This window comes from Osmerus eperlanus, chromosome 9 (genome assembly GCF_963692335.1).
Source record: "Osmerus eperlanus chromosome 9, fOsmEpe2.1, whole genome shotgun sequence".
Classification (NCBI taxonomy): Eukaryota; Metazoa; Chordata; class Actinopteri; order Osmeriformes; family Osmeridae; genus Osmerus; species Osmerus eperlanus.
The window spans coordinates 2,129,868-2,156,889 of NC_085026.1; the positions used below are offsets into that span (position 1 = coordinate 2,129,868).

The following is a 27,022-nucleotide window of genomic DNA, read 5'->3' on the forward strand; positions in this document are numbered from 1 at the left end:
TTCGCTGTGGCTTACTCACTATGTATTATTATAATGAAAAACAATTTAAGGAGAAGAATCGTAATTTTAAGTTTTCAATGAGCGGCCATCTCATCAAACCATCATTAAATAATGAAATCATCGGGAAATTGATGAGTATTGATATGAAACCTTCCTAATTTTAGGACAGAGCAGAGGTTAGGTGACAAAATGAGCAACAACCGTTAGGTTATTGCCTAACTTTGAACAGGTGAGATTGTCTTAAAAATGTAAGCGCACGTTGTATATAACACTTTTCTCTCGTCATACCCCTGTCTCTCTCTCTCTCTCTCTCTCTCTCTCTCTCTCTCTCTGTCTCTCTTGCTGTCTCTCTCTCTCTATCATTCACTATCACACACGCACACACACTGAGCGCTTTGTCTTCCGCCAACGTTCATCGTGAAAGACAGAAGCGGGGCGACCGCTCTCAGTTGCGCGCGCTCATCGCTCCTTCTCGTCTCCTTCGTCTTCTTCTCATCTCCAACAACTTTCAAAGACAAAAAAAAAAACATCAACCAGTCAAAATGTCACCGCCTTCAGCAAACCAAGTCCGATTCAAAGGCAACAGAAAACATCAAGTCTGAGAAGGGAAGGAGAGCCGGGAGAAAGAGGGAGCTATGCCATCTCCCGCCAACCGGAGCCCAGTGGTCCTCTCGTCCTTCACGGAGCAGCAGAATGGTGTCGCTCTCTGGACTCTGGACTCGCTACTTTCCACTGGAAAGACTTCTCCGTTCCCGACACTTTCCCACCGCGAAACTTGTTCCGCTTCTTCTACTCTTGGTCCTCTCTCTCGACCGTTGCGCTCCGCATCCCCAGCCCTGCCACATCCTGGCCCGGATAGGGCACACCGTGCGACTCGGTGCCCTCTTACCGACCCGACAACCAGCGAGGATACAAAACGCGCTCAACCGCGCTCTTGCGAGTCTCCGGCACCAAACCGGGGCAGACGTCGCTGCCACTTCCCCGCCACCACTGCTTCCCTACAACCTTACGCTCGAGATGGTGGCTAGGTCCCCCGCGGGAGGCGACCCCGAATCTCTATCTCGGAGCGCCTGCCAGGACCTGGTGGTGCGTGGGGTTTCCGGTATCCTGGCTTTTCCCCGGTCACCAGAAGAGCTCATCCAGGTGGACTTTCTCTCGTCGTTTTTGGAGATCCCCTTCATCTCCATACTGGAGGAGACGGAGCCACTCGCGACTAAGGTAGGACAGGATGCGCATATGTGTGATTATAATTGAGAATTTGTGTGTGTGGGATGGCGGGGGTGGGGGGGTGGGGGGCGTGTTTATGTGTTTGATATGTTGTCTGTGCAGGGTCGGACTGATCGGGAGTCGGGAGATTTCTCGAACGGCCGGTTAAACGGCGCGGCATAATGCAAAAAACATAATATACGGTCGTGGGCCGGTCTGCGTTTCAAATTCCCGGGCCGTTTTTCAGTCCCAGTCCAGACATGTGTCTGTGTCATTGCGTCTGTGTGTTCATGCGCGTGTTTCACTGTGTGGTACAAAACATCAATCTACTTTAGCCTTCGCCAACTTTTCAAGGTCTTGCCAGGAACCGAATACAATATCCCGTTATGTGGCAGTGAATGTGTTAGTGATGAAGTGAATGAGAGCCTGTCTTTTTTGGCAGTGTGACAGCACAGCACACAGCTGATAGGGAGAGAGGAAACCAAACCTGTGGCATCCCTTACTGGTCCAGGTCCAGTATGTCCAACCAAGTGTGCTGTGTCTATGTAGACTAGCCTGTGTGTGGTGTATCTGTGTGGACTGTAGTCTGTCTTTTAGACAGTGAATCTGACTATTATATAAAAGAGGGTCTGTGGTTTTATAACTGAAGAAAGGAGTCCAATGGCTCAGCGGTTAGGGAATCGGGCTATTAATCAGAAGGTTGCCGGTTCGATTCAGGCTGTGCAATGACGTTGTGTCCTTGGGTAAGGCACTTCACCCTACTTGCCTCGGGGGAATGTCCCTGTACTTACTGTAAGTACAGGGACACTCTGGATAAGAGTGTCTGATAAATGACAAAATATAAATGTAAATGTAAAGAAATATGTATTCTCTAAGAACAACATGGTTAAAATGCCATACCCTGAAGTAGGTGTGTGTGTGTGAGAGAGAGATAAGTATAGAGGGAGACACAAGGAGAGAAAGGGGGAGAGTCGGAGAGAGAGAAAAAGAGAGGGGGAAGAGGGTCGGGGCAGAAGAGAGAACGAGGGTGTGTGTGTGTGTGTGTGTGTGGGTGTGTGTGTTTGCAGGGTGGTTGGGGTTGCAGGGTGGAGGTTGTGATTAGGAGGCTGAGCACTTCTCAGTAAGAATCACTCAATGTTAACAGATGAAACACCAGCAGAAGTGTGGGGAGAGATACTCTCAGAGGCTGGTCTTTGTGTGTGTGTGTGTGTGTGTGTGTGTGCGTGTGTGTGTGTGTATGAGTGAGTAAGTGTGAGTGTGTGTGTGTGGGTGTGCATGAGTGTGTGTCTGTGAGTCTGTAAATGTATATAATCCTGTGTGTTGTAAGATGCTCCTGTTTATCTCCCTGTATGTGTCCTCTTACACTATGGGTGGGTATGCATGTATTTGTGTGGGTGTGTTTGTATGCACGTGTGTGTGTGTCCATGTTAGTATTCCCGGCAGCAGCCTAAGCTGTGTGCCAGTCAATCCAGCCCCAGCCGTATCTGCCTCTCTACAACTGAGCAGCCAACTGCAACATACACACACACACGCACACACACGCACACGCACACACACACACACACACACACACACACACACACACACACACACACACACACACACACACACAGGCTCAGTAGAGTTCCAAGGAGTGTCAGGACAGGAGAGTTTCTGGATGAAAGAGAAAACATGTCAAATCAGCTTCATTGTGTGTTTTTGGCGACACAAGGATTGCTCTTCCGACTCGAGTAAAGCCTTGTTGAATATAACTTGATTGAATTTGACGTAATACTGGGATAGGGGTGAAAGGGAGTGGGAGAGAGAGAGGGAGACAGGGTGCTTATAAGTGCTTAGAGAGAGAGAGAGAGAGAGAGAGAGAGAGAGAGAGAGAGAGAGAGAGAGGAAAAGAGTCATCTGTCATGCTGTTGGAGGCCTTTTCAGAGGAGCTGAATTGTGCCAGTCTCTGGCTACTAAGACACAAAGAGGTATCTCTCTCTGTCTCTGTCTCTCTCTCTCTTGCTCTTCTATCTCTGTCCTCCTCCTCTCTCTCTCTCTCTCTCTCTCTCTCTCTCTCTCTCTCTCTCTCTCTCTCTCTCTCTCTCTCTCTCTCTCTCTCTCTCTCTCTCTCTCTGGAAAGCATTAGTCCCACATTAAACAGCGGCTAATGTGGTTAGCAGGGCCTCAGGGAGTCAGACTACATTAGGAGGGTCCCAGTCGTAGAGGCTGGCCTCGGTGCTTCCTCAGACTGTCCGCCTGTGTTGCTCTCTCTCCCTCTCCCGCTCTCATTCTCTTGTTCTCTCTCTTTCTTCCTCTCTACCCCTCTCTCTCTATATTGCTCTTTCTCTTCCCAACCCAAAACCCTCTCTTCCCCCTCTCTCTGTTCCCACCCATCTCTCTACCCCCCCCCCCCCCCCTCTCTCTCTCTCTCTCTCTCTCTCGATACCCACCCCCGTTTCTCACCACTCTCTCTCTCTGCTCTCTCACCCCCTCCCTCTGGTGAGAACAGAAGGATCTGCAGCCTGGTGAGAAAGTGCTTATTCCTCCCAATGTACTTAAGCTAATTAGACCCACTCAATGACCCGCAACTGTAAATCTCGGGCTATGTCTGCGGAGAGGGTGGGAGGAGGAGTAGAGGAGGAGTGGAGGAGGACGTGATTCTGTCTCATTACGGGGATGTGGGCGGAGGAAGGAGGGAGTTCATGTTCGGAGAGACTGTTTAGACTGCTACTATAATTCTGATGTTCAGACAGGTGTTCAGAGAGATAGAGAGGAGAGAGAGTGCAGGGAGAGAGAAACAGAGTTAGAGAGAGGGGGGGGTGGAAAAAGAGACAGATATAAAGAGACTGACCCGGCGTGTCCACTACAGCGACGCAATGCTTTCCATACATTTTCAATGGAGCCAGGCAAATCTCTTGTGTAGGGCATTGTGGGTAGCGAAGCGATGCAACCAATTTGAGTTGAGATTTTCTCAACTTTATGCAAATGAGGAGCGATTGGATTTTTGCCTAATGTGTGTAAAAGCTCCGTTACCCTGCGTGCCTTCCCACAGTGCACCACGCTCGGGGGCGTGTCAGACAGATGAATGCAGAGTTGTAGTTCCCTAAAGTCACTGTTGTAGTTCGTATAACGTCATGGCAAAGTGTGCAGACTTGGGTTTACGTACTCGCGAAATCGATCAAAATACAACTGTTACACATTAAGCAAAAATCCGATACACTGGCTAGATGTAGCATGATGTTATCTACTATACACACTAGTTTCGGCTCCTTTTTTGCTGTATTTTATTTAGAGTGAAATATTAAATGTTACAGTAGCGATCGGACACAAACGCCACTAATAATGTGCAACGCAGTCTCACAATACTGATGAAATAACTTTTACACACATGATGCAAGAAATACAATACGCTAGCTAGATGTGGCATGATCTTATCCACTACTCACAAAACGGTATCTTTGTATTTTATTCAGGGTGAAAGATTCAATGTTACAGTCAGAGGCGTTGTTAGACATAAAACTCTACTGGGGCACAGGCCCCTATTCATATCCCTTTTTTTTCTTTCAAGCTTGCTGCGCACAATGCACTACTAGGCTATAGAAACTCCCCTTGCTTAACCCACTATAGTACGACAGTTCAGGGACGCAATTTTGCTATCAGCTTTGGCAGGGACATCAATAGTTAATGCGTGCGCGCTATAATTTGAGCGCAAATACTGTTTTTTGAGCTTGATGTAATATTGTTTTTATGTTTTAGTCAAAATACGATGATCAGTAGGCCTATCATTTAGAAACTTTCTTTCGTTTTGTAATGTTTTCTTAGCCTACCTCAATTCTGACTTGTGTGCAGAGTCCGACACCTGGACTTCTGTGTGTGTGCTGTAGTGGCTATTTGGCAAGCTCAGAAGAGCTAGGGCGCTGACATGGAATTCTGCGGGCATCGGTTTGTGTTTTCGGTTAAACTGCTTAGATTTTACAAGCGTTTATTGGGATACTGCATTTATTTTTTCAAACTTTAGATTTTACTGGGGCACAGCAGATTTATACTGGGGCACGTGCCCCAGTAAAAAGGGTTTAACGACGCCCCTGTGTTACAGTATGCCACTGTATGGAAATGATAATAGAAATTATCATTAATAGAAATGTTTACCATGGTTGCTACATTACGAGAAACAAGAAAACAATCCGATTGGCCATCGCTAGCAAAAATCACTCCTCATTTACATAAAGTTTAGAAAATCTCAACTAGAATCGCTTGGATCGCGTTGCTACCCACAATGCACCACGCAAGCGACATTGTGACTCTTACTGTACCTGCACCTTGAAACTAAACACACACACTTTGTAACCATAGACACACACACCTTGTAACTAAACACAACCACCTTGTAACTACACACACACACCTTGTATCTTACACACAAAAAATACCTTCTAACTACACATAAACTTCTAGTAACTACACACAAACATCTTGTAACTACACACAAACTTCTTGTAACTACACACAGACACCTTGTAACCAGTGGCGGCCGGGACTTTGCAGAGGCCCCCCGCAAAGTTGGAGCTCGAGGCCCCTCCCCTAAATCCACTCAAAATGTATCTCCATCCTATCTTATACATTGCTGTCTACCTTTAAATATAGCCTATATTCACCAATGTGAGAGAAATAAAAAAGTTTAAAAATAACAAAAGCACAATAGCAGCCTATTTGTGTGGCATCCTGCGGAAACCCGTCGGATGTCGCGGCCGCGCGGTCATTGCTGGCTATAAACCATAAAAGATCGAAAATTGTTTTCTGTCAAAATTTAGGTTTTTGATGTTTTCTATAGTTAACACCCTAAACTTCATTGTAATGTACAAAAAGTATAGCTTCTGAAAAACTGTTAATTTCAACGTTTTTTGGACATGTCAGCTAGCAAGATTTCCAAGCCATTTCAAATCAAATGCTCAGTTTGCTTGCTCTTTTGAGTGCTGCAGCAGCCCCAAACAACTGATCAATGAAGTCAGGCTGTTAAACTTAAAAATAACTTGCTGATAAGTTATTAATGTAGCCTATACTTAAACTGACATTTACATTCACAACGTGATTACGAACAAAAGGATTTCCTTTCCATATTCGCCACAGAATTAGAATGAAACGGAGTGGAATGCAATTTTCTCGGTTATCACTTTATTGACACAGTTCAACTTTAAAATTATGTAACTTCAGTTGTGATAAAGATATCTGAGTGATTTAAACATATTTGTATTCAGGATAGTTTGTAGTTTCCAAATATGTATAATACCCAGAAAGACCCAAATGTTCACGATGTGAAGAGTTTCCGCAGGCCGCCACACATTTGTCTTTGTTCAAAACCAAAGACAGCACTAGCCTTCTGATAGTTCAGCACCAAGGATAGCATCGTCGAAATAACACACAATCAATGGAGGAAAGGAAAACATTTATTCTTGCCAATAAGTAGGCTAAGCAAGTATATTTTTTGTTGGTTGCTGGTGAAGACGTGCTGCTGCTAGCTACCTGCGGCTGCGGTAGTGTTTCGTCTGGAGATGTTGATAATATTCCTCTCTGGCTGGTCTAAATAAGTGTGTAATCTTCGGGTGTTTTGCTCGAACTTATTCAGACAACAGTTTATTGCTGCGCTTTTGAGCACCGCGTGCATATTTTCTTTTACTCATGTCTCTACCGTCATCTAGCAGAACGTAGCCTAATGATTAGCATTTTTTAAATATGCGCATTCAATAGGCGTAATGGCCCAAAAGGCACGTAAGATACGCAAAAGCCATTGTTGCCAGATTCAGGGATTTTGAGACTATTTAGCCTATTTAGATCTGTTACGTTGCCTACATTACGGAATTCCTTTACCTGGCAGTTGAAACTTGGGGCTCTAAATGAGCGCCCTCAAAGTGTTTTCCTGGTTTTTTTATATATATATTTTTTCTATAGGCCTAGTCTGTTTGTTGATATGCAGGGCGGGGCCCTTAGGGCGTGGGCGCCCCCCCGCCTTGCGGGGGCTGCGGGGGCTTCCCAGCCGCCACTGCTTGTAACCACACACGCACACCTTGTAACTACACACAAAAAAAACTTCTAGTAACTACACACAAGCTGCCAGGAGCAGCCGAGGCAGGTGGAAGTGCAGGACACGTTTTGTCAAGGTGTTTCAAGGTGTTCCTACTGACGGCTGCCATCTTGGTGGAGCTGGGTTCACAGCAGGGTTCCACACAGGTCAGGGAGAAGCACTGCGTGCTTCACACCCTCATCCTCTAAATGATTCTGTTTCTTGGCTCACCGCCACACTTGTTATTGAGGAGAGCTGGGGTCAAACTCCTGGATGAAGCACTGGATTCATCACTGCTGTGCTCGGAAGACTCCTGTTGTTGTTGTTGTTGTTATTATATAAACTTTATTACAGGCTCAAGGCCCACATGTTTTTTTTTTTTAATTATTGTTAATATTATTGTAGTTGTTATTATTATTGTTGTTGTTGTTATCACTGTTGTCACCCTCCCCACCCACCCTGTTTTCACCCTTTCTCCAGTCTGGGTAACTGGGTGAGTATGTTTAGCTGCAGCCTGTCTTTTAGAAACAATTCATTTCTGATGAAAGGGATTTAACAATGTAACACATTGTCACCCGACTGATTCATCCAAATTAAAAATAATGCACACATTTGATGGATTCAAAAACTATTTAGACATGAAAACAAATGGTTGCTAATGTGAATGTGAAATGTGTCTGAGTGAGTCGGCTGTGTTTGAGGTAGTGTTGCTATTCCTGCTGCGAATATCACTTCCTGTCTGCCTCAGGTGACCCAACACCACACACACTTACTGGTGCTTGGATTGGTAGGATTCTAAACAGCAAACATTGCTGGGATGAGGACAGACGTTTCTTACTGCAATCTATCCATCCTGCACTCTTTCATTTGCTCCCTCCATGTCTTACAGCCCAGCTCATTCTGCAGGAAAATGAAAATGAAGATTAGTACATTAAAAAACTCAATTTGCCTCCTTGAATGAAATTACATTTTAATCCTGAGACCTTGCTGAATGGGAGGAATAGTGGCTTCCAACTAGCACTGTTCTCTAAGGACACACGCACGCACACACACACACACACACACACACACACACACACAAACACACACATACTGTAAACACACAGGCACACTCACAGGCTATTAAGCTTGTAAAGCTTCTAGTGTTTCTGTGAGATGACGATGAGGACGGCGATGGGTGGATCTGTGGTGAGAACACAGAAAACGAATGATAGTAAAGAGCTCTTCAGACGTGTGTGGTGTTGCTGCTGCAAGCGAGAGGAACAGCTTGAAAGCAGCAGCCATCCGAACACAAAACCAGCCGGAAGGATCCGCTTTATTAGTGTTAATATGAGAAGCTCCTCCAGGCCCAGCCTGGTCTCTGAGATCTGTGTGTGTCTGTGTCTGTCTGTGTGTCTGTGCGTGTGTTTGTGTCTGTGTGTCTGTGTGTGTGCCAAGATATTACGTGTGTTGCAGGCTTGAGTTTCTGTATGAGTGTGTGTATATATGTGTGTGCGTGTGTGTGTGGGGGGGTTGTGTGAGTGTGTTTGCCGAGGGATTTGTGTGTGTGTGTGAGAGATTGAGAGAGAGTGTGTGCGACGGTATATAATGCGTGTTTGCATGTGTGTGTGTGGCGTGTGAGAGAGGGCGCAGAGCTCCAGTGTATTAGTGCTGCTGTGGATTAGAAAGGGGACCAGCAGCAGGCTGGTCACTGATGTCGCTGCCCCTCCTGGGGGGACCAGGCCACAGCGAGGTGGAGATGGAACATCTGGAAACATCAACACTGTTGCTTGGCTCTGGTGGGGAGGGAGGGAGGGAGAGAGAGAGAGAGAAAAAGCTAAGAAACGGAGAGAAAGAGAGAGGCAATGAAAGAGAGAGAGCGTAAGAGAGAATGAGAGAGAGAGATTGAGAGAATGTGTGAGAGAGAGAAGCTGACAGTGGAACGAGAGAAGCAGGGAAGGGATACTTAAGTCATTGAAGGGCAAATACGTTGTTTAAAGGAGAGATAGAGGGATAGAAGGATGGATCGAACGATATACCCCGGGTAGAAGGTAAGGGATAAAGCACATCGTTTCTCTGTACATTGGGGGGTGCTCCGTCAGGGCTGGAGTAGCAGCGAATGATAATGCACTGAAGGTAGGTTAAACACACTCACACACCTGTGCACAACGTCCGTGTGTTTGCTTTCGTGTGTGTGTTTCAAGGTGTTATCGCCGTGTGTTTGTGTGAATCTTGGCAAAGAAGGTGGCGACCTGAGAGAGATAACCTGTAATCTGGACCAGGTGTGACTCTCAGATAATGACACAGACATACACACACACAAACTTATACACACGCACACACACACACACACACACACACACACACACAGGTAAAGACACACAGGTATAGACACACACAGGCACACAGGAAAGAGAGGGAGACAGAAAGATAATTACAGATAAGGACAGATGTGTTTATAAGCTAAGAAAGAAGAAGTTCACAAAGGAAAGTTTGGAGATGCGGTGTTCAGAGGCGGGCCAGGGAGGTGGGCAAGAGATAGGTACTGCAGAGTCTATGAGCAGAGCTGCCAACTCCATATCACTGATTTATAGCCCATACGGATGGGTTTCAGTACCACCTGTCTGGGGAACAACACCCATCTGTAGGAACACACACACCCACACCTCCACAGTAGATCTGTCATACACATCTACAGACTGACCCCTGGAAGAGAGCAGCTGGGTGTAAATCCTATGCGATGTGCTGAGGCATCAAATTCATATTCACCTCATCTCCAGGACTGTTTATGGGACTGAGCCACACAGATGGGCCCAGAGGAGGGATGGAGGGTGGGAGACAGACAGACAGAGAGAGGGTGGGGTAAGGAGGGTTAGTTATATACAGGGAGGGAGGGAGGGAGGGAGGGAGGGAGGGGGGGAGGGAGGGCAATGAAGGGCAAAAGAAGCTTTTATTCCATCCTGCCTTTTACCATAATTATACACAGGCCGACTGGCAAACCAGCAGGTAGACAGACAGACATACAGGCAAACATGCAGATAGACAGACATACAGGCAAACATGCAGACAGACAGACAGACAGACAGACAGATAGATAGACAGACAGATAGAGAGCTGATCCTCTGTCGTCACACCACCAGATCAGTTGCCTTCTTCACTTCCAGCAGGACTCCAGTATGGAGGAGACTGGACCCCCCTGGAGCTGTACCCCCCCAACCCCCCAACCTCTCTTACAGTCCTGCTGGGTGGTAGAGCACTTCCCCTGCCAAGACCTTCCCAGCACTGACACTCTGCCACCAATATTACTGCCAATATTACTGGCTGCTGTGTGCATGAGTGTGTGTGTGTGTGTGTGTGGGGGGGGATTTTGTCAGTGTGTGCATGTGTGATAATGTGAATGTGAACGCGAGTGTGTGTGCGTTGTCAGTGTGTGAGTGTGTTTGTGTGTCAGTGTGTGTGAGTGTGTACCTGAGTGTGTCGCCAATGCTGTGGTGCAACCCCGGTTATTCCTGTTCATTGTTGTCTATCAGAATGCATGCCGACAGGGAGAGGATTGGCAGGTGGGGTGTGTGTGTGTGTGTGTGGGGGGGGGGGTCAGGGCAGGCAGTGGATGGAGTCAGCAGCCCTCCCATCTTCCATCCAGGGCTTCATTCAGTCACGGCACTTAATGAATTAGGTTGACTTATTGATCAGTCAGGAAATGTACCTACACGAGTGCACACACTCACGCATGTGCCCACAGCAGCCATGAATCAGCGTTTCACACAGCTCACGAAAACTCAACTATCCAACCTCTCGTTCTCTCACCTATCTGCTACGCAGGGGGAACGTTTCCATTGAACCAGTTCTGTTGTTCCAGCAGCATCGTACTGTTTAAAGGTGGAGAGGTGATCCTCTCGAGGCCCCAGTGAGAGCAGATTGGCTTACAGTGAGAGTCCCAGCCCTCGCCAGTGCAGCCAGAGCCTTCCTGCAGTCGAGAATGTTCTCAAGAGTCCAGAAGGCCTGCACGCTCCTAGGCCTATCACATAAACAACACTGACTCTCAATGCCTGTTGAGTGCTCCAATTGATCCCGATCCATTTGGGATGCCTGTGAGGAAAAGAGAGAGGCTGGAGGAAACACGCACGCACGCGAACACACACACACGCACCACGCACGTACACACACGTCTAGTACCTCCCTCTCACATACACACGCACGTACACGCACGTCCCGTACCTCCCCTCCCTCTCACATACGCACACACGTACACAGCACCACACAAACACACGCACATTTAAATGCAGGCGTCAAGGGAGACACACAAAAGTACGCACACACTCAGTCAAGCTCACACACACATGTGCAGTCAAGCTTTCACACAGTCTAGTGAACAGAACACTGTTGTATTTGCATAAGTGGGTATAACACACTGGGCCCTCAGACACTGTGGATAGGAAGGAGATGACCCTCCCTCCCTCTATCCTTCCCTCCGTCCCTCCCTCCTTCCTTTCTTCCCTCCCTTTGTCCCTCTCACTCTCTGTCTCTTTCTCTTTATCTGTTCAATTTCTCCTCCCTGTGCTCTGTCCAACTTTATCTCTCCCTTTAAATGCTTTGAAAGTTTTTTTTTTCCTTGTGTCATTTTTCATAAGTAAACTCTTATCTTGTTTGCTCTTTTCTATGCTCAAAATAAGAAAACTTTTTAAATTATCCTCCCAAACCACCACTGAGACCATGGGACAGATGCAATATTTGGCAGAAGAACATCCGCAGAGAGAGGAAGAGAGAGAGGGAGAGAGAGAGAGAGAGAGAGGGAGGGAGAGAGAGAGAGAGAGAGAGGAAAGAGGGATGAATATTTGAAGTTGAGAATCCGCAGTGACTCGGTTCCAACAAGTCATCTTTCATTTTTATGACCTCAATCAAGTGTCCTTGAAGCCCAAAATATAGTCTAGTCAGGTGCCTCTTATCTAGATGGGGAGGTCCAGTGTTGAACCAAACGTAAGCAGCACAACAGTAATGAATGTCACTCCCCCCCCCAACTCCCCCCCCCCCCCCCCCGCTCTAGGCTCCTCTGGCTCCCAACCAAACACAAACGTCCTCTCTACTGACTCATAAACGGAGCACCACGGTTTGATACGCATTACATTGACCATGTGTGTGTGCGGTGTGTGTGGTGTGTGCGGTCTGTGCGGTGTGTGTGCAGTGTGTGCGGTCTGTGTGGTGTGTGCGGTCTGTGCTGTGTGTGCGGTGTGTGCAGTATGTGCGGTGTGTGTGCGGTCTGTGTGGTCTGTGCTGTGTGTGTGGTGTGTGCGGTGTGTGCGGTCTGTGCGGTCTGTGCTGTGTGTGCGGTGTGTGCGGTGTGTGCGGTGTGTGCGGTCTGTGCAGTGTCGGTAAGGATACTTTCAAAACGCTCCAGAATACAGAATACATGCCCAAAAATGTAATTTGTAACATATTCCATTATTCTGAATACTTGCATTACTTCCACATTGAATTGCATTTTATAATAGGTAGGCCTATAGGCTAATATATTATAACATACCATGATTTCACATCATGGCCTACATATTTTATACACAGGAGGACTTGGCATGTAAGGAAACATAAAACAGTAGCCTAACTGAAGAAAGTAGGCAGTAGGCTAAATGTAACTGCACTAACTGCACATTGAACTGCATACTACAAAAATCTAACCGCGGTCTAAGCTACCACAAGCTAATTTTAACTAACGTTAGCTAGCATGTCAAACAGGGCTGACGGTTGTGGGGCTAGTAAATCATGCTGCTCCTCTTCCGACTCCATTGTGACTGATCACGCAAATAGCTAATTTTTTCGTTTTCATAGTGGGGCTTCTGGGAAATGCATGGAGTTGCATGAATTTATTTAGAGAGTGAATAAACTTTTAAATCTAAATACCAACTATTTAAATTTAAACTATCATAATTTGTATTCTGAATACGTAACGCCGGTACATGTATTCCGTTACTCCCCAACACTGGGTATGTGTTATGCGTGTGAATACCTGTGTTTATGTGTTTGTGTGAGTTGAGACAGGGGTAGTCCCCTCCCCCTCTGGGTCCTCATCACCCATTGGCCACAGCCGCTGGGCCCTCATCACCCATTGGCCACAGCCGCTGGGCTCGTTGGCTGATTGGGTAACAATCTGGGAGTCCTTGGTGTGCACCAGGGTTGCTGTCCATGGTGCTACTGCTGGAGTCTCTGCCCAGCCACTGTGTGTGTGTGTGTGGGTGTGTGTGTGTGTATGTGTGTGAGGAGGGGGGTGGGTGTGTATGTTTGTGTAAATTGCTTGGAGAGGAACCTTCCCTAAGACACCATCTCCAGAAAGTTTTCTGTTGCCCTTGTGGAGTGCGAGCAGAGACACAGACTCACAGCAGTGTGTAATTCCATCTGTCAGTCTGGGCTACACAGGGGGACTCTAGTGTGTGTGTGTGTGTGTGTGTGAATGTCTGAATGTGTGCGCATGTTTCTGTCCGTGAGTGCCAATTTGTATGCGTGCGTGTCTGAGTTTATGTGTGTGTGTGTGCGTGCGTGCATGTCTGATCGTGTGTGTGCGTGCGTGTCGACGACTGTGTGTTTTGTGTGTGTGTGTGTTGATGACTGTAGACACCCAGGAGGATTGCCTCCTGTTCCTGCAGTTTACCTGTCTCTACCTACTTCCTGCGATCCAGAACATGCTGCACATTTCCATTCGCTCTCTCCTATTAACTCTCCCTCTTTCTTCCAGTTCCCCCTCCCTCCTCCCTGGCCCTCCTTCTCTTTTCTTCTCCCAGTCTCTCTCTTTTCATGTCTAGGATTGCCGCGCAACGCTTGAATCCTCCTTGTCTGGCCTGTTCCTAACGCATGCAGCTACAGCCCAGGAAATGAAATCTCTATTTCCTGTTTCGGTCCTCTCTTTGTTTCTCCTCCTCCCTCTCTCCCATAGTCCCTCAATGGTCTGTCATTTTCTGGCTCCTAAAGCGACACTTTTATTGCGTAATTTGTTTTTTACTCTAACTATTGTTGTGGGAGTTTTATTACATCCTTCTGCTGTCTCTTCTGGTCTATCACCACCCAGAACCTTCTGGAGGGAAGAATTCCTCCCAGGAATAGAATGTCTGATGTTGGGAATGGAATGTGTGAAGTTCTGATCCGTAAATGTCATTTCATCTGTTGGGCCCTTTCTAAAGGTCCTCTCTCTCTCTTTCTCCGTGATAGCACTGAATCAACTACCAAGGGAGTTTCTCTCTCCCTTTCTCTATCTGTCTTGCTGTTTATTTCTCTCTCTCTCTTTCCTTTTCTCTCTCTCTCTATATCTCTCTTTTTCTCTCCCTCTTTCTTTTACTTTCTCTCACCCTCTCTTCTCTTTCTGCCTCTCTTTCTCTCTCACTGTCTACGGCACGTGTTTAATCTGATAAACCAAATGCTCCCCAATGTTGCTCTACCCTTCAGAGCAAGCAGTCTCCTCCTTGAAGGCACACACCTGCCAGTGTATCTCCTGAAGCCACACACAGTCACACACACGCACCCTTGCCAATGAAGCCCCGCACACACACGCACACGTGCACACAATCACACACACACACATGACCAGGCACACGCACCTGCCAAAGTCTCTCCACACGCCACCAACCACCTTTTCACTTTGAGCAGTCACCATAAAAAATTCTGAGATAGACGGAGAAAGAGAGAGAGAGAGAGAGAGAGAGAGAGAGAGAGAGAGAGAGAGAGAGAGGAGGGATGAAGGGAGGGATGAAGGGAGGGATGAAGGGAGGGATGAAGGGAGGAGGGGTGGAGAGGCGCACGCATGCAGGGAGGATTTTATTTCTGTGTAAAATCATGTTATAAGAGCAGCACACAGGATGTGACCTGGAAGGAATGAGGCAGGAGGGCTGGAGAAAGGAGGAAGTGGAGAGAAAGGAGAGGACAGAGAGAAGGAATGAAAGGGACAGAAATGAATAGAGATGGAGGGAGAGAGACTGTGGAGAGAGAAGAGAAAACGTGATGTAGGCAATGATGTAGTTCCTGAGACAACTGCCTGAGATCATCATTACTGCTGTAGTTCCCCTGCGGCTCCTACATCCTATCTCAGCCGTTTTAGAGTCTGGAGGAGGACGCTGGAGGTGGAGGAGCTGGAGGTGGAGGCTGGAGGAGGAGGCTGGAGGAGGAGACTGGAGGTGGAGGAGGTGGAGGTGGAGGCTGGAGGAGGAGGCTGGAGGTGGAGGAGGTGGAGGCTGGAGGTGGAGGAGCTGGAGGTGGAGGCTGGAGGAGGAGGCTGGAGGAGGAGACTGGAGGTGGAGGAGGTGGAGGCTGGAGGTGGAGGCTGGAGGTGGAGGAGCTGGAGGTGGAGGAGCTGGAGGAGGAAGCTGGAGGTGGAGGCTGGAGGAGGAGGCTGGAGGTGGAGGAGCTGGAGGTGGAGGAGCTGGAGGTGGAGGAGCTGGAGGTGGAGGAGCTGGAGGTGGAGGCTGGAGGAGGAGGCTGGAGGTGGAGGTGGAGGCTGGAGGTGGAAGAGGTGGAGGCCGGAGGTGGAGGCTGGAGGTGGAGGCCGGAGGTGGAGGCTGGAGGAGGAGGTTGGAAGTGGAGGCTGGAGGAGGAGGCTGGAGGTGGAGGAGCTGGAGGCTGGAGGAGGAGGCTGGAGGAGGAGGTTGGAAGTGGAGGCTGGAGGAGGAGGCTGGAGGCTTGAGGCTGGTGGATTGAGGGTGGTGGCTGGAGGGGTGTGGGTGAAGACTAAGACGAGGAAGAGGCTGGAGTTGGGGGTTGCTGGTTTGAGGCCAGAGGCAAGTGTGTTGAGAGTGGAGGCTGAAGGAGGCTGGCAGGTAGGGGCTGGAGGTAGGGGCTGGAGGATGCTAATGACGTTAATGAATGTTGTCCTACACTGTCCCCTGTGTGTCTCCACACACCTGCACAGACTCCCAGGGTAAATAGCTAACCAGAGGCAGAATAGCATGAATATCAAGAATATCATCTACACTCACACACACACAACACACACGCCACACACACACACAGCACACACACAGCACACAAACACATACTTCCTAGGGAGGAGAGCAGAGAGAGCAGACTGCTTACTATGCAGAGAAACACCTGAGGAGAATATGATCTCAGATCTGTAGTTAATTAAACATTAAGCATTAATCAAAATGAGACCATTAATCTCCACAAGATTATCTGTGATATTTCATAAATTATGATTCTGTCTCTGACCTGCTACACAGTAAGACACAGTCACACACAAACATTTACTGAGACACACACACAACTTCGTACAGACACTCACCCGCATACAGACCGCAACTCACACACTTACACGTACTCACGCACACACACACCCTTCTTTCTCCTCTGTGGTCTTAATCAGTCAGTATGTGTGAGCCCTGCTCTTTGATGCCCTTTACATGTTTCAATCAACATCAATCAACATGTGAACTGCTGCTAAGCATATCAAACCAAGAGGAGGACAAGCACGCACACACACACACACACACACACTTACACACACACACACTTACACACTTACACACACATACACATTACATTTTCAGACCATCGAAGAGGCTTGTTTTTCCGGATTTAGATATTAAAGTTGACGATCATTGTTGATCTTAGAACATTGACGGTTCTACATAATCATACACACACACGTACACACACACACATGGACACACACTCTTTGCTGTTCTGCTTATAGAAGCTCCACACACTCAGAGGTTTGCCAACTAAGTAAATTACCGTTGGCACCGAAAAGACTATCGGTACTTAAAAGGATCTGACGCACACTATCTTTTTATGAATGGAAATGAAAGGTGACTTTGTGGGGAGAGAAAAGAGAGGGGAGAGAAGAAAGAAGCGAGGGGAGGGAGAGAGAGAGAGAGAGAGAGAGAGAGAGAGAGAGAGAGAGAGAGAGAGAGAGAGAGAGAGAAGCTCCCTATGGCCAGTTAGAGAAAGAAGATTGTTCTGAGCGCTACTGGTTATCTCATCATTAGTGTGAAGATCCCAGAGCTTCCTATCAATGTACTCCTCTCTGGATCAGAACACTGCTGTGTCCATCTAACACACACTCACACATGCAGGACCTGGACGCACACACTGACAAACACACACCCTCATCAATCCACACACACTAACACACACACAGACACGTGAAACACTTGACTGCAGACACTCACACACACAGAGACCCTGAGTGCATACACACCGAGCCCAGGCACCCACACACACACACACACACACACACACACATTGTGCTATCTTCTTCTTGAAATATATTTTGATTACTAATGACTGAGTCTTTGTTCCTGATAAGGAGACCCCCCCACACACACACACACACCCCTCGGAAAGCAACGCTATTGTCTGATAAGGCAACATAGGACACGTGCAGGACGTCTCGGTCTGATGATGTCATGTAGGGACTAATAGAAGATTAATGGTTTGAAGTCTCCTCCCATCTGGGACATGTGAAATACCAGACCACCTGTGAACCTACATTACTGTTATCATCCTGGCCCTTAATGTGTTTGTGTGTGTGTGTGTGTGTCCATGTGTGTGAGAGTGTCTGTGGTTATGTGTGTGTGTGTGTACGCGTGTGGGTGTGTGCAAGTGTACGTGTGTCTGCGTTAAGTGTGTAAATGTCGTTCAGCATCGAGTTTATATGCATTCTCACCTCAGACACCCTCTCTACTGATGTCATAGACATAACTTTGGTAATCTTCACTTATGACATCATAGACACGTCAGAGAACTGCACTGATGATGATGTAGAGACGAAAGTTTAGAGAACTCAATATCTTAGAACTTAGCATCTGCTCTCCTTTTCCCTTTTTACTCTTCTGTACTTGTTTCCTCCTCTCTCTCTCTCTCTCTCTCTCTCTCTCTCTCTCTCTCTCTCTCTCTCTCTCTCTCTCTCTCTCTCTCTCTCTCTCTCACCCTCTCCACCCCCTTTCCTGTCTACCTTTCTATTTGTTTCTCTCTCTCTCTCTTGCTTTTTCTCTCTCCCTCTCTCCATCCCTTTCTCTGTGTAACTATATCTCTCTCTTTCTCTCTCTTTCTCTCTACCTATCCATCGCTTCCCCCCCCCCACACACACACACACCCCCTCTCTCTTATAGAGATGGATGAAGGCGGATGTTTAGGACTCGGGTGGAGAGCTCTGCTGATTGGTTGAATCAGGGCAGGTCATTTACTCACCACCAGACCCATCTATCATCTATAACCCTCCATACACACTCACATACACACTCACTCCAAAATGACTTCCATTTCTCTCCTATTGAGCATAGTTAGAGTTTCAGTATTCAACACGTCCAAGGGATAGGGATCATTTTCATGTGGACGTCCATCACACAGACACACATACTAAAACACACACATACACACACACTGACACACACACACACACACACATACACACACAGCCTCAAAGTCGGATGGAAACATCAACCTCAGCAAACCCCAAAGCTGCAGACTCATTAAGAGTGTAATGTGTGTCCCGGGGTGCGCTGAATAAATGTGTCCCCTGATTCCCCTCTGATGTTCCTGCTTCCTGTTTCCTGTGTGACACTCCCCGGGGGCTAACACTTAATGACATCACAGCAGACCACATTAGGGCTGGGGAGCGTTTGATATCACTCACAGGGTAACTGAATAATGTTGACATTATACTCGCTCCGCTGCCGGCTGATCACATTACAGTCCTGTGAGAGGCCATCTGACACCCTGACAGCCCAGGAATCCAAAACAGCCAGTTCTCCAATCGTACACGGCCGTGATTACGGCTAACCGCCTCTTCTGCAGTGAGACGCTGCTCTGCTAACAGGGCCGTATGTCGGAGGGCAAGCAGCTGGGTTAGAGAGGTGCGAGGAAAACACAGGGAGAGGGAGGGATGGAGACAGGCAGGTAGAGAGTGAGACAAAGATACAGTACAAAGAGTAAGAGAGAGAGATTATATATGGAGGCGGAAAAGAGAGTTAGAGAAAGAGAGTGAGTGAGAGAGACAGTATATATACGCAGAGGGCCTCATGTACTAACGCTTTTGCGCCCACTTCAGGCGTATTTGTTTTGCAATTTGCGCGTAAAAGCACGGCGAGGTATGCACAAACATGCCGCAGTGAGGTAAAAGCGCAGACTGCCTGTTGAGGGAACTGAAAATGGCAAATTGCGCTTTTCCGTGTCATGCATATGCATTCACGGGAGGTTTTGCCACAAGGATCACACTTTTTGAGTTGAGTGAACACAAAATCATTACAGATAAAGCAGCCATGCAATATTACAGTTAGCCTACTGTTTTCGCGCAAATTGCGAAACAAATACGCCTGAAATGGGCGCAAAAGTGTTAGTACATGAGGCCCAGAGAGAGAGAGAGAGAGAGAGAGCAAAGAGAGGGAGATAGAAAGAGAGGGAGAAAGATTCAATAGAGAGAGAGCAAGACAGCCAAGAGAGAGATAGAGAGAGAGATAGATACAATAAAGAGAGCGAGACAGTCAAGAAAGAGAGAGAGAGAGAGAGAGAGAAAGAGAGAGAGAGAGAGGCGTGTAACCTAGTGCCTCTCCACCCGTCGTGCCCCTGACTGATGGTTAGGGCTCCGGTGTAATCAGAATATGTGGGCTGCAGCAGCAAGGGATGACTCACAGCTGTAAATGAGATTACAGAGGCAATCATGACTCAGATTAGCCTGCCCGTGTTTTCCTCCATCTCCTCCACTCCGCTCGTCATCACCATCCATCACCATCAGAAATACTATCATCGGTGGCCATCAATGCGGCCAGCACTCACTTAGATTCTTCTCCTGTTTTTTTGTTTTTCCCTTCGGCGTTGGAAAATGAACATCTTTTGTTTATACTCAAATCCCTCTCGCTTAATAAGCGACGGCTTGCATTCCGATGGAGGATCGCGAGCTGCTTCAGGCTACGTTGGGAAGCGGGAGGAGGGATGGGGAGGGTGGGCGGGTGGCAGGTCTATCGTACATAAACACGGCGAGCGTATCTTTGGTTGGCGCGCGCCAATCTTCTGTGCGTGTGCTCGCGTGTGTGTGCGGATCAAAGGGATGCACGACAATCCGCCGAGCGTGTGCTGTTTCTGCTGCTGGAGAGATAACTGCCGCTCCCCAACACAGTCCTCAGCTCTGATGCTGCTGCTTGAACGCAGGCCTATTAACGCTGCCTGGAAATTGAATGGAATATTCCGTCTCCTCTGTCAATCAACTCGTCTGATCAGGATGGATGGCTTCACAGAAACCGTCACATTTGAAGATCACGGAACTGTAAACTAGTTCTTGAGCGCTGTTCTAGAATATATTTAGAGAAGTTGGATCCTTCAAGGCGTCTGCTTTTGACCGATAAAGCGCTAAACTAGGTTGCTTTAATGCTTAATTGCTTTGAATGAATGCTTGTTTACACTAGAGAAGCCTGAATGTAATATGACACCATATATCTGGACAAAAGCTTTCATGAGTGAGTGAGTGAGTGAGTGAGTGAGTGAGTGACTGAGTGAGTAAGTGAGTGACAAAGCATGAATGTGTTCCTCCTCTTCCCCAACTTCCTCTTCTCTTCTCTCCTCCTCCTCCTCATTCTCTTCCTCCCCCTCCTTCCCCTCCCCCTTCCTCTCCTCCTCTTCTTCCTTCTCCTGCTCCTCTACCTCCTCCTTTTGCTCCTCCCCCTCTACATTCTAATACTCGTCCTCCCCACCCATCCTTGTCCTCATCCTGCTCCGCTTCCTCTCCTCCTCCCCTCCCTCGCCTTCATCTTCCTACTTCACCTCCCCCTTCCCCTCCTACTCCTCCTTGTCTTCATCCTCCTCTTTATTCCCCCCTCCATCAGTTCCTCCTCCTTCCACCCTTCCCCTTTCTCCACCTCCTCCTTGTCTTTATCTTCCTTCTTCTCCCCCTCCTCCCCCCCTCCATCAGCTCCTCCTTCTACCCTTTCCCCTCCTCCCCCCATCCTCCCCCTCCACCCCCCACATTCAGCTCTTCCTTCTACCCTTCTACCCTTCCCCCTTCTCCACCTCCTCCTCCCCCTCCTCTAGCCCCTCCTCCTTCTTCTACCCTTCCCCCTTCCCCACCTCCTCCTCGCCTGTCTTGGCTCCAGGGGAACACTGATGCGCTCTGCTTCTTCATCATTCAAATTAATTTGGAGCCGCACTGAGAACAATATTCCATCAAATGGTTCATAAACTACACACACTGCACGTTACACACTGCACAGCGTTTCACACGCCCAACAAACACGCACGACGAGCAAACACACACACACGCACACAATTTCTTCGGTAATGCTGGTCTAATGCTGATTCTGAAATTGAATCACATATTTTTCTCACTCTTCTCCCCTTTCATGTGAAACCATGTTAACACGAGAACGTGCAGGTGGAGGAGAGCAGGGGGGAGAGATAAGGGAGAAGAGAGGTAGATGAAAGGAGAAGAGAGGAGAGGAGAGAAGAGAGGTCGGTGAGCGATAGAGGAGAAGAGAGGTAAGTAAGGAAGGAGAAGCAGAGGAGAGATAGACGAGAGGAGAAGTGGGTGGAAGTAGAGGAAGGGTGACGTCGAGGAGAAGAGAGCTCGAGGATGGAAAAGAGGTCTGTGAAAGGAGAGAATGAGAGAGCCGGAGGAGAGGTAGAGGGGAAGAGAGATGCATGTGCGGCAGATGACAGGAGAGAGGGGAAGCGTTGAAGGATCGGTAGAGAAGAGGACAGGTGATGAGAGGAGAGGTGGAGGAGAGGTAGACGACAAGAGAGGAAATGAGAGGTACTTGAGAGGTGGATGAGCAGAAAGGAGGAGAGGTGGATGAGAGGAGAGGTAGATACGAGGAGAGGTAGATGAGAGAAGGTAGAGGAGAGTTAGAGGAGAGGTAGAGGAGGAGAGGTAGAGGAGAGGTGAGGAGGAGAGGTAGATAAGAGGAGAGGTAGAGGAGGAGAGGTAGAGAAGAGGTGAGGAGGAGAGGTAGATAAGAGGAGAGGTAGAGGACAGGAGAGGAGAGGAGAGGAGGAGAGGTAGATAAGAGGAGAGGTAGAGGACAGGAGAGGAGAGGAGGAGAGGTAGATAAGAGTGTAGGTTGGGGAAGATCTCGTAAGGCCGGAGACGCTTGGTGTTTGTCCCCGGCTTGGGAAACCCAATTCAATTCTGTTTAGATGTTCAGGGAGATAATTGACTCGTTAATATCTGACTCCAATTTTAGAAATGTGCACAAGTGTGTTACCTGTAACCTTGAGCGCTAAACAGTTAATGACATGAAACTCTGGCGTAGGTAAAAATCGTCTGCTTGATCAGAGCATCGACCCTAAAGTATGCGTGTTCACTAATCAGTCATTTATCATTACTATAATATGGATTTAACCATAGTAGACCTAGTATGTAAACCAATCACTCAGAGGCTCCGGTAAATTCCTTCGGAGCGTGGAGATCCACCGTAAGTGACTCAGAGGCCTTAAGTTAAAACCTACTTCAAAAGTCTTTGTTTATAATCAGTATTAGCCGCATCAACCAGACTAGATCAAAGTTTTCACCGCCGTAGCGTGATAGATACGTTTCAAGGAGAACAAGTAACTTCAAATGCACAATAATAGTTTATTATCTAAATAGTAAAATAATCAATACAATGATAATGAAATATCATCAAATACAAAACATACCTTCAGAGCAATGGTTAACAAAGGTATTCACAACGAAGACTAGGCGCCTAATGCACCGGAGCTGTATCGTAAACAGAACTCAAAGTTAGTGGTAAAAACTTCTTCCTATATACACCCAAACCTGACTAAAATGGGGACACCGGTCATATGACTGAAAAGTTGTCTAACGCATACAAATTCAAATTGGATCATTAATCAAGGCTTCAGTAGACCAAGTGGTGCCCTTGCAAGACAAGGGAACATGTTAAACACATGTTGGTCTGCTGCAAGCCCAAACTCTGTAAACCCTGTACATGTACATGTTACAGTATTAAAATTATGACTAGAATGTAATACGTAAAATAAGAAACAAAATCATATCAAACATGACATTAAAAGCTGTTTAGAACTATATTTACAAGAACACAACTTTTAATGATAATTTCTTCCTCGGTCCACCTTCCTCTTCAACTGTTGAGACCACCTTTCCAGAGGTGTGTCATTAAGGTGTGATTGTCATTTTAGCATTCATGCAAATCAACGACTGTCCCAGACGAGTGTCTGGGTGACCAGTGACAAAGGGGCTGCCAAAACAGCCCTACAAGAGGAGAGGTAGAGGACAGGAGAGGAGAGGAGGAGAGGTATAGGAGAGGAGAGGTAGATGAGAGGAGAGGTAGAGGAGAGGAGAGGAGGAGAGGTAGATGAGAGGAGAGGTAGAGGAGAGGAGGAGAGGTAGATGAGAGGAGAGGTAGATAAGAGGAGAGGTAGAGGAGAGGTACAGGAGAGGTAGATGAGAGGAGAGGAGGAGAGGTAGATGAGAGGAGAGGTAGATAAGAGGAGAGGTAGATAAGAGGAGAAGTAGATGAGAGGTAGATGAGAGGAGAGGTAGATAAGAGGAGAGGTAGAGGAGAGGTACAGGAGAGGTAGATGAGAGGAGAGGTAGAGGAGAGGTACAGGAGAGGTAGATAAGAGGAGAGGTAGAGGAGAGGTAGAGGAGAGGTACAGGAGAGGTAGATGAGAGGAGAGGTAGAGGAGAGCTACAGGAGAGGTAGATGAGAGGAGAGGTAGATAAGAGGAGAGGTAGATAAGAGGAGAGGTAGATAAGAGGAGAGGTAGAGGAGAGGTACAGGAGAGGTAGAGGAGAGGAGAGGAGGAGAGGTATAGGAGAGGAGAGGTAGATGAGAGGTAGGTAAGAGGAGAGGTAGAGGAGAGGAGAGGAGAGGAGGAGAGGTAGATAAGAGGAGAGGTAGATAAGAGGAGAGGTAGATGAGAGGAGAGGTAGATAAGAAGAGAGGTAGATAAGAGGAGAGGTAGATGAGAGGTAGAGGAGAGGAGAGGTAGAGGAGAGGTAGAGGAGAGGAGAGGAGAGGTAGAGGAGAGGTGAGGTAGAGGAGAGGTAGAGGAGAGGTAGATGAGAGGAGAGGTAGAGGTAGAGGAGAGGTAGAGGAGAGGTGAGGTAGAGGAGAGGTAGAGGAGAGGTAGATGAGAGGAGAGGAGAGGTAGAGGAGAGGTAGATGAGAGGTAGAGGAGAGGAGAGGTGAGGTAGAGGAGAAGTAGAGGAGAGGTTGAGGAGAGGAGAGGTAGAGGAGAGGTAGAGGAGAGGTAGATAAGAGGAGCGGTAGATAAGAGGAGAGGTAGATAAGAGGAGAGGTAGATAAGAGGAGAGGTAGATAAGAAGAGAGGTAGATAAGAGGAGAGGTAGATGAGAGGAGAGGTAGATAAGAAGAGAGGTAGATAAGAGGAGAGGTACATACGAGGAGAGGTAGATAAGAGGAGAGGTAGATGAGAGGTAGAGGTGGGGGGGGCCTTTTCCAGCAGCTTTATAGCATCGTCAGTGTTCCCTCAGATCACAATGGCTGTTTTACGACCTCATAACCCCCTGGTGGAGAGACTAACAAGGTCCTTATGTTTAATGGACACAACTCCACTAGCACTCACCTCCCCTTGCATACCTGCCTTGAAAGGCCAGGGGAGGCTGGACCCGATGAATCGAGCAGCCATTTAAATCCAATCAAATCAACACTTACTTAAAGTGCATCTTCAACACACACAAGCCTCCACGGAATGTGTGGGTGTGTGTGTGCTCAGCTCCAGTTCTTCTTTTGGCAGACAACACAATCGCCACTACAGGCTCCATGACATCATACAGCCGGCGGTTCCTGATAGGCTGATCCTGCCTGCTGTTCCTGTTGATGGTGAAAACATGCGTCCGTAATTCAGTTTGTAATCTAAAAAGCTCGTTCCTCCTCGGCCTGAACTGTGAAATAGGATTTTGAACCTGCTGGGTGTGTGTCCAATCTGGTGTTAGGACCGGGTGCTGTGTATCTGGGTTGCGATCGAATCCTTCTCTCTGGACCAACAGGCTGCCGGGCCCAGATAACCAACCTCATTTACAAGCCTAAGTGGCTGGCAGCCGCAGTTGCATGACTTGCGCATGGGGGCATTCGTGTACGCTTATGTGTGTGTGTTTTCGATAAATATGTGCATGTCAGGGAGTGTGTGCTAATGAAGACGTGTGCATATGCGTGATTGTGTGTGTGCTTGTGTAATTTGATGAGTGTGTGTGTGTGTGTGTTAATGCCTGTGTGTACCTCATCCCCCTTCATGGTAAGGGAGATTACTGTCTCACATTATACTTAGTGCCGGGGGACCTGGGGAAAATTAGGGGGAAATTAAACAACCCGTTTGCATAATCACACAACACAGTGGTAACTGCTTGGTTACCCCACAGACCATAATAATCTGAAACAGGCTGCACAGAAGAGCCTGTAAACGGTAGCTACAAATATAACCATCCATGTGCTGCAACATATTACAGTCACAGCTGTTCATTGACAAAAATATATGGTTTTTGAAAGAGTTCAATTTTTCAAGAATGTGTAGTTCAATTGCAGCTAACCGTTATTGAGGAAAATCATAAAATGACTGAATAGCAGAATTTGAATTAAATTTGAAAACTGCCAGTCAGCGAGTCATAAAAAATCCAGTAACTGTCCTGAATTTATGAGTTATGAATGTACTGAACTATAATAACTATTTAACTGTGCAGGGCGCAGACCTTAGAGTTGCCCTCCCCTGACCTTTGTTAACCCACAGGAAGTGGAAATTAACCAATCAGGGGGTAATCTGAGTAAGAGGTCAGAATCCGGTTAGAGTGCGTGTGCTCACCCATCACTGTGTTAGTGTGTGTGTCTGTGTGCTCACCCATCTATGTGTGTGTGCTATACCCGCTGTGTGTGCGCGCGTCTGTGTGTGCGTGTGTATGCTTACAGTAAAGATGGCGTAGCAGGGCGTGTGACATTTTCAGTTCATAAACACAACAGGGGGGCCAGTCTGTTTAAAAGACATCTCCGATAATATGTTCTCTTTTGCTCTGCACCGACACAACACACCACACACACACACACCACACACACACACACACCACACACACCACACAAAACATCACACAACACACACACACACACCACACACAACACAAAACATCACACTCACACCACACACACACACACACACACACCACACAAAACATCACACAACACACACCACACACACGCCACACACACCACGCGCACCACTTTGTTTCTCCAAGCTCTGTCTTCCTGGTCAATCCATACTGAACGTCATTCCCTCTCAGGAGCATCTCAGGCCCGGTGAAGTATTGATGTGACAGTCTCGCCTTTTGTTTGTCGAAGGGTTGTTCTTGCCCGGAGCTCTCTATCTAGAGGGGGGGGGGGGACAGGAGCTGGGGACAAGGGGGTCAGGTGCAGCTAGCAGACCACCTGCCTCCCTCCGCACTTCTGGAGTCAGAAAGGAAGGATTCATGAGGGTAAAGTCCAAGACACAGATTAACAGCTGAGGTTCCTCCTCTGGTATACAGGAGTCAGAGAGAGAGAGGGGGGGGGGGGGGGAGAGGGAGAGAAAGAGAGCAAACACACACACTGGGCTGGGACCGAGAGGGAGAGGAGTGTGAAAGAGACAGGAGGGAAGACAAATAGAGAGAGAGAGAGAGAGAGAGAGAGAGAGAGAGAGGGGGGGGGGAGGAGGTAGAGATAATGAGAGACAGGTGAACCACACTGGGGGCCAGGGATGGGGAATAGGAGGCAGAGGGACGGCAATGGGAGGCAGAGAGCAGAGAGGCAGAGAGGCAGAGAGGGGAGAAAAGACAGACAGACAGCTGGGGGCTCCCATCAGAAACCTCTCTGCGTTCGTCCCCTGTCT

General features: G+C 47.8%; 1 protein-coding gene across 1 annotated transcript in view; it reads left to right on the forward strand.

Annotated features, from left to right (window-relative positions):
* The first annotated feature begins 415 nt into the window (after positions 1 to 415).
* Positions 416 to 27,022, forward strand: part of grin3ba (glutamate receptor, ionotropic, N-methyl-D-aspartate 3Ba) — a 51,642-nt gene continuing 25,035 nt past the window's right edge. Inside the window, 1 exon segment of the mRNA XM_062470176.1 lies at positions 416 to 1,218. Within this exon segment, the coding sequence (XP_062326160.1) occupies positions 694 to 1,218 (525 nt within the window). The 5' untranslated portion in view covers positions 416 to 693.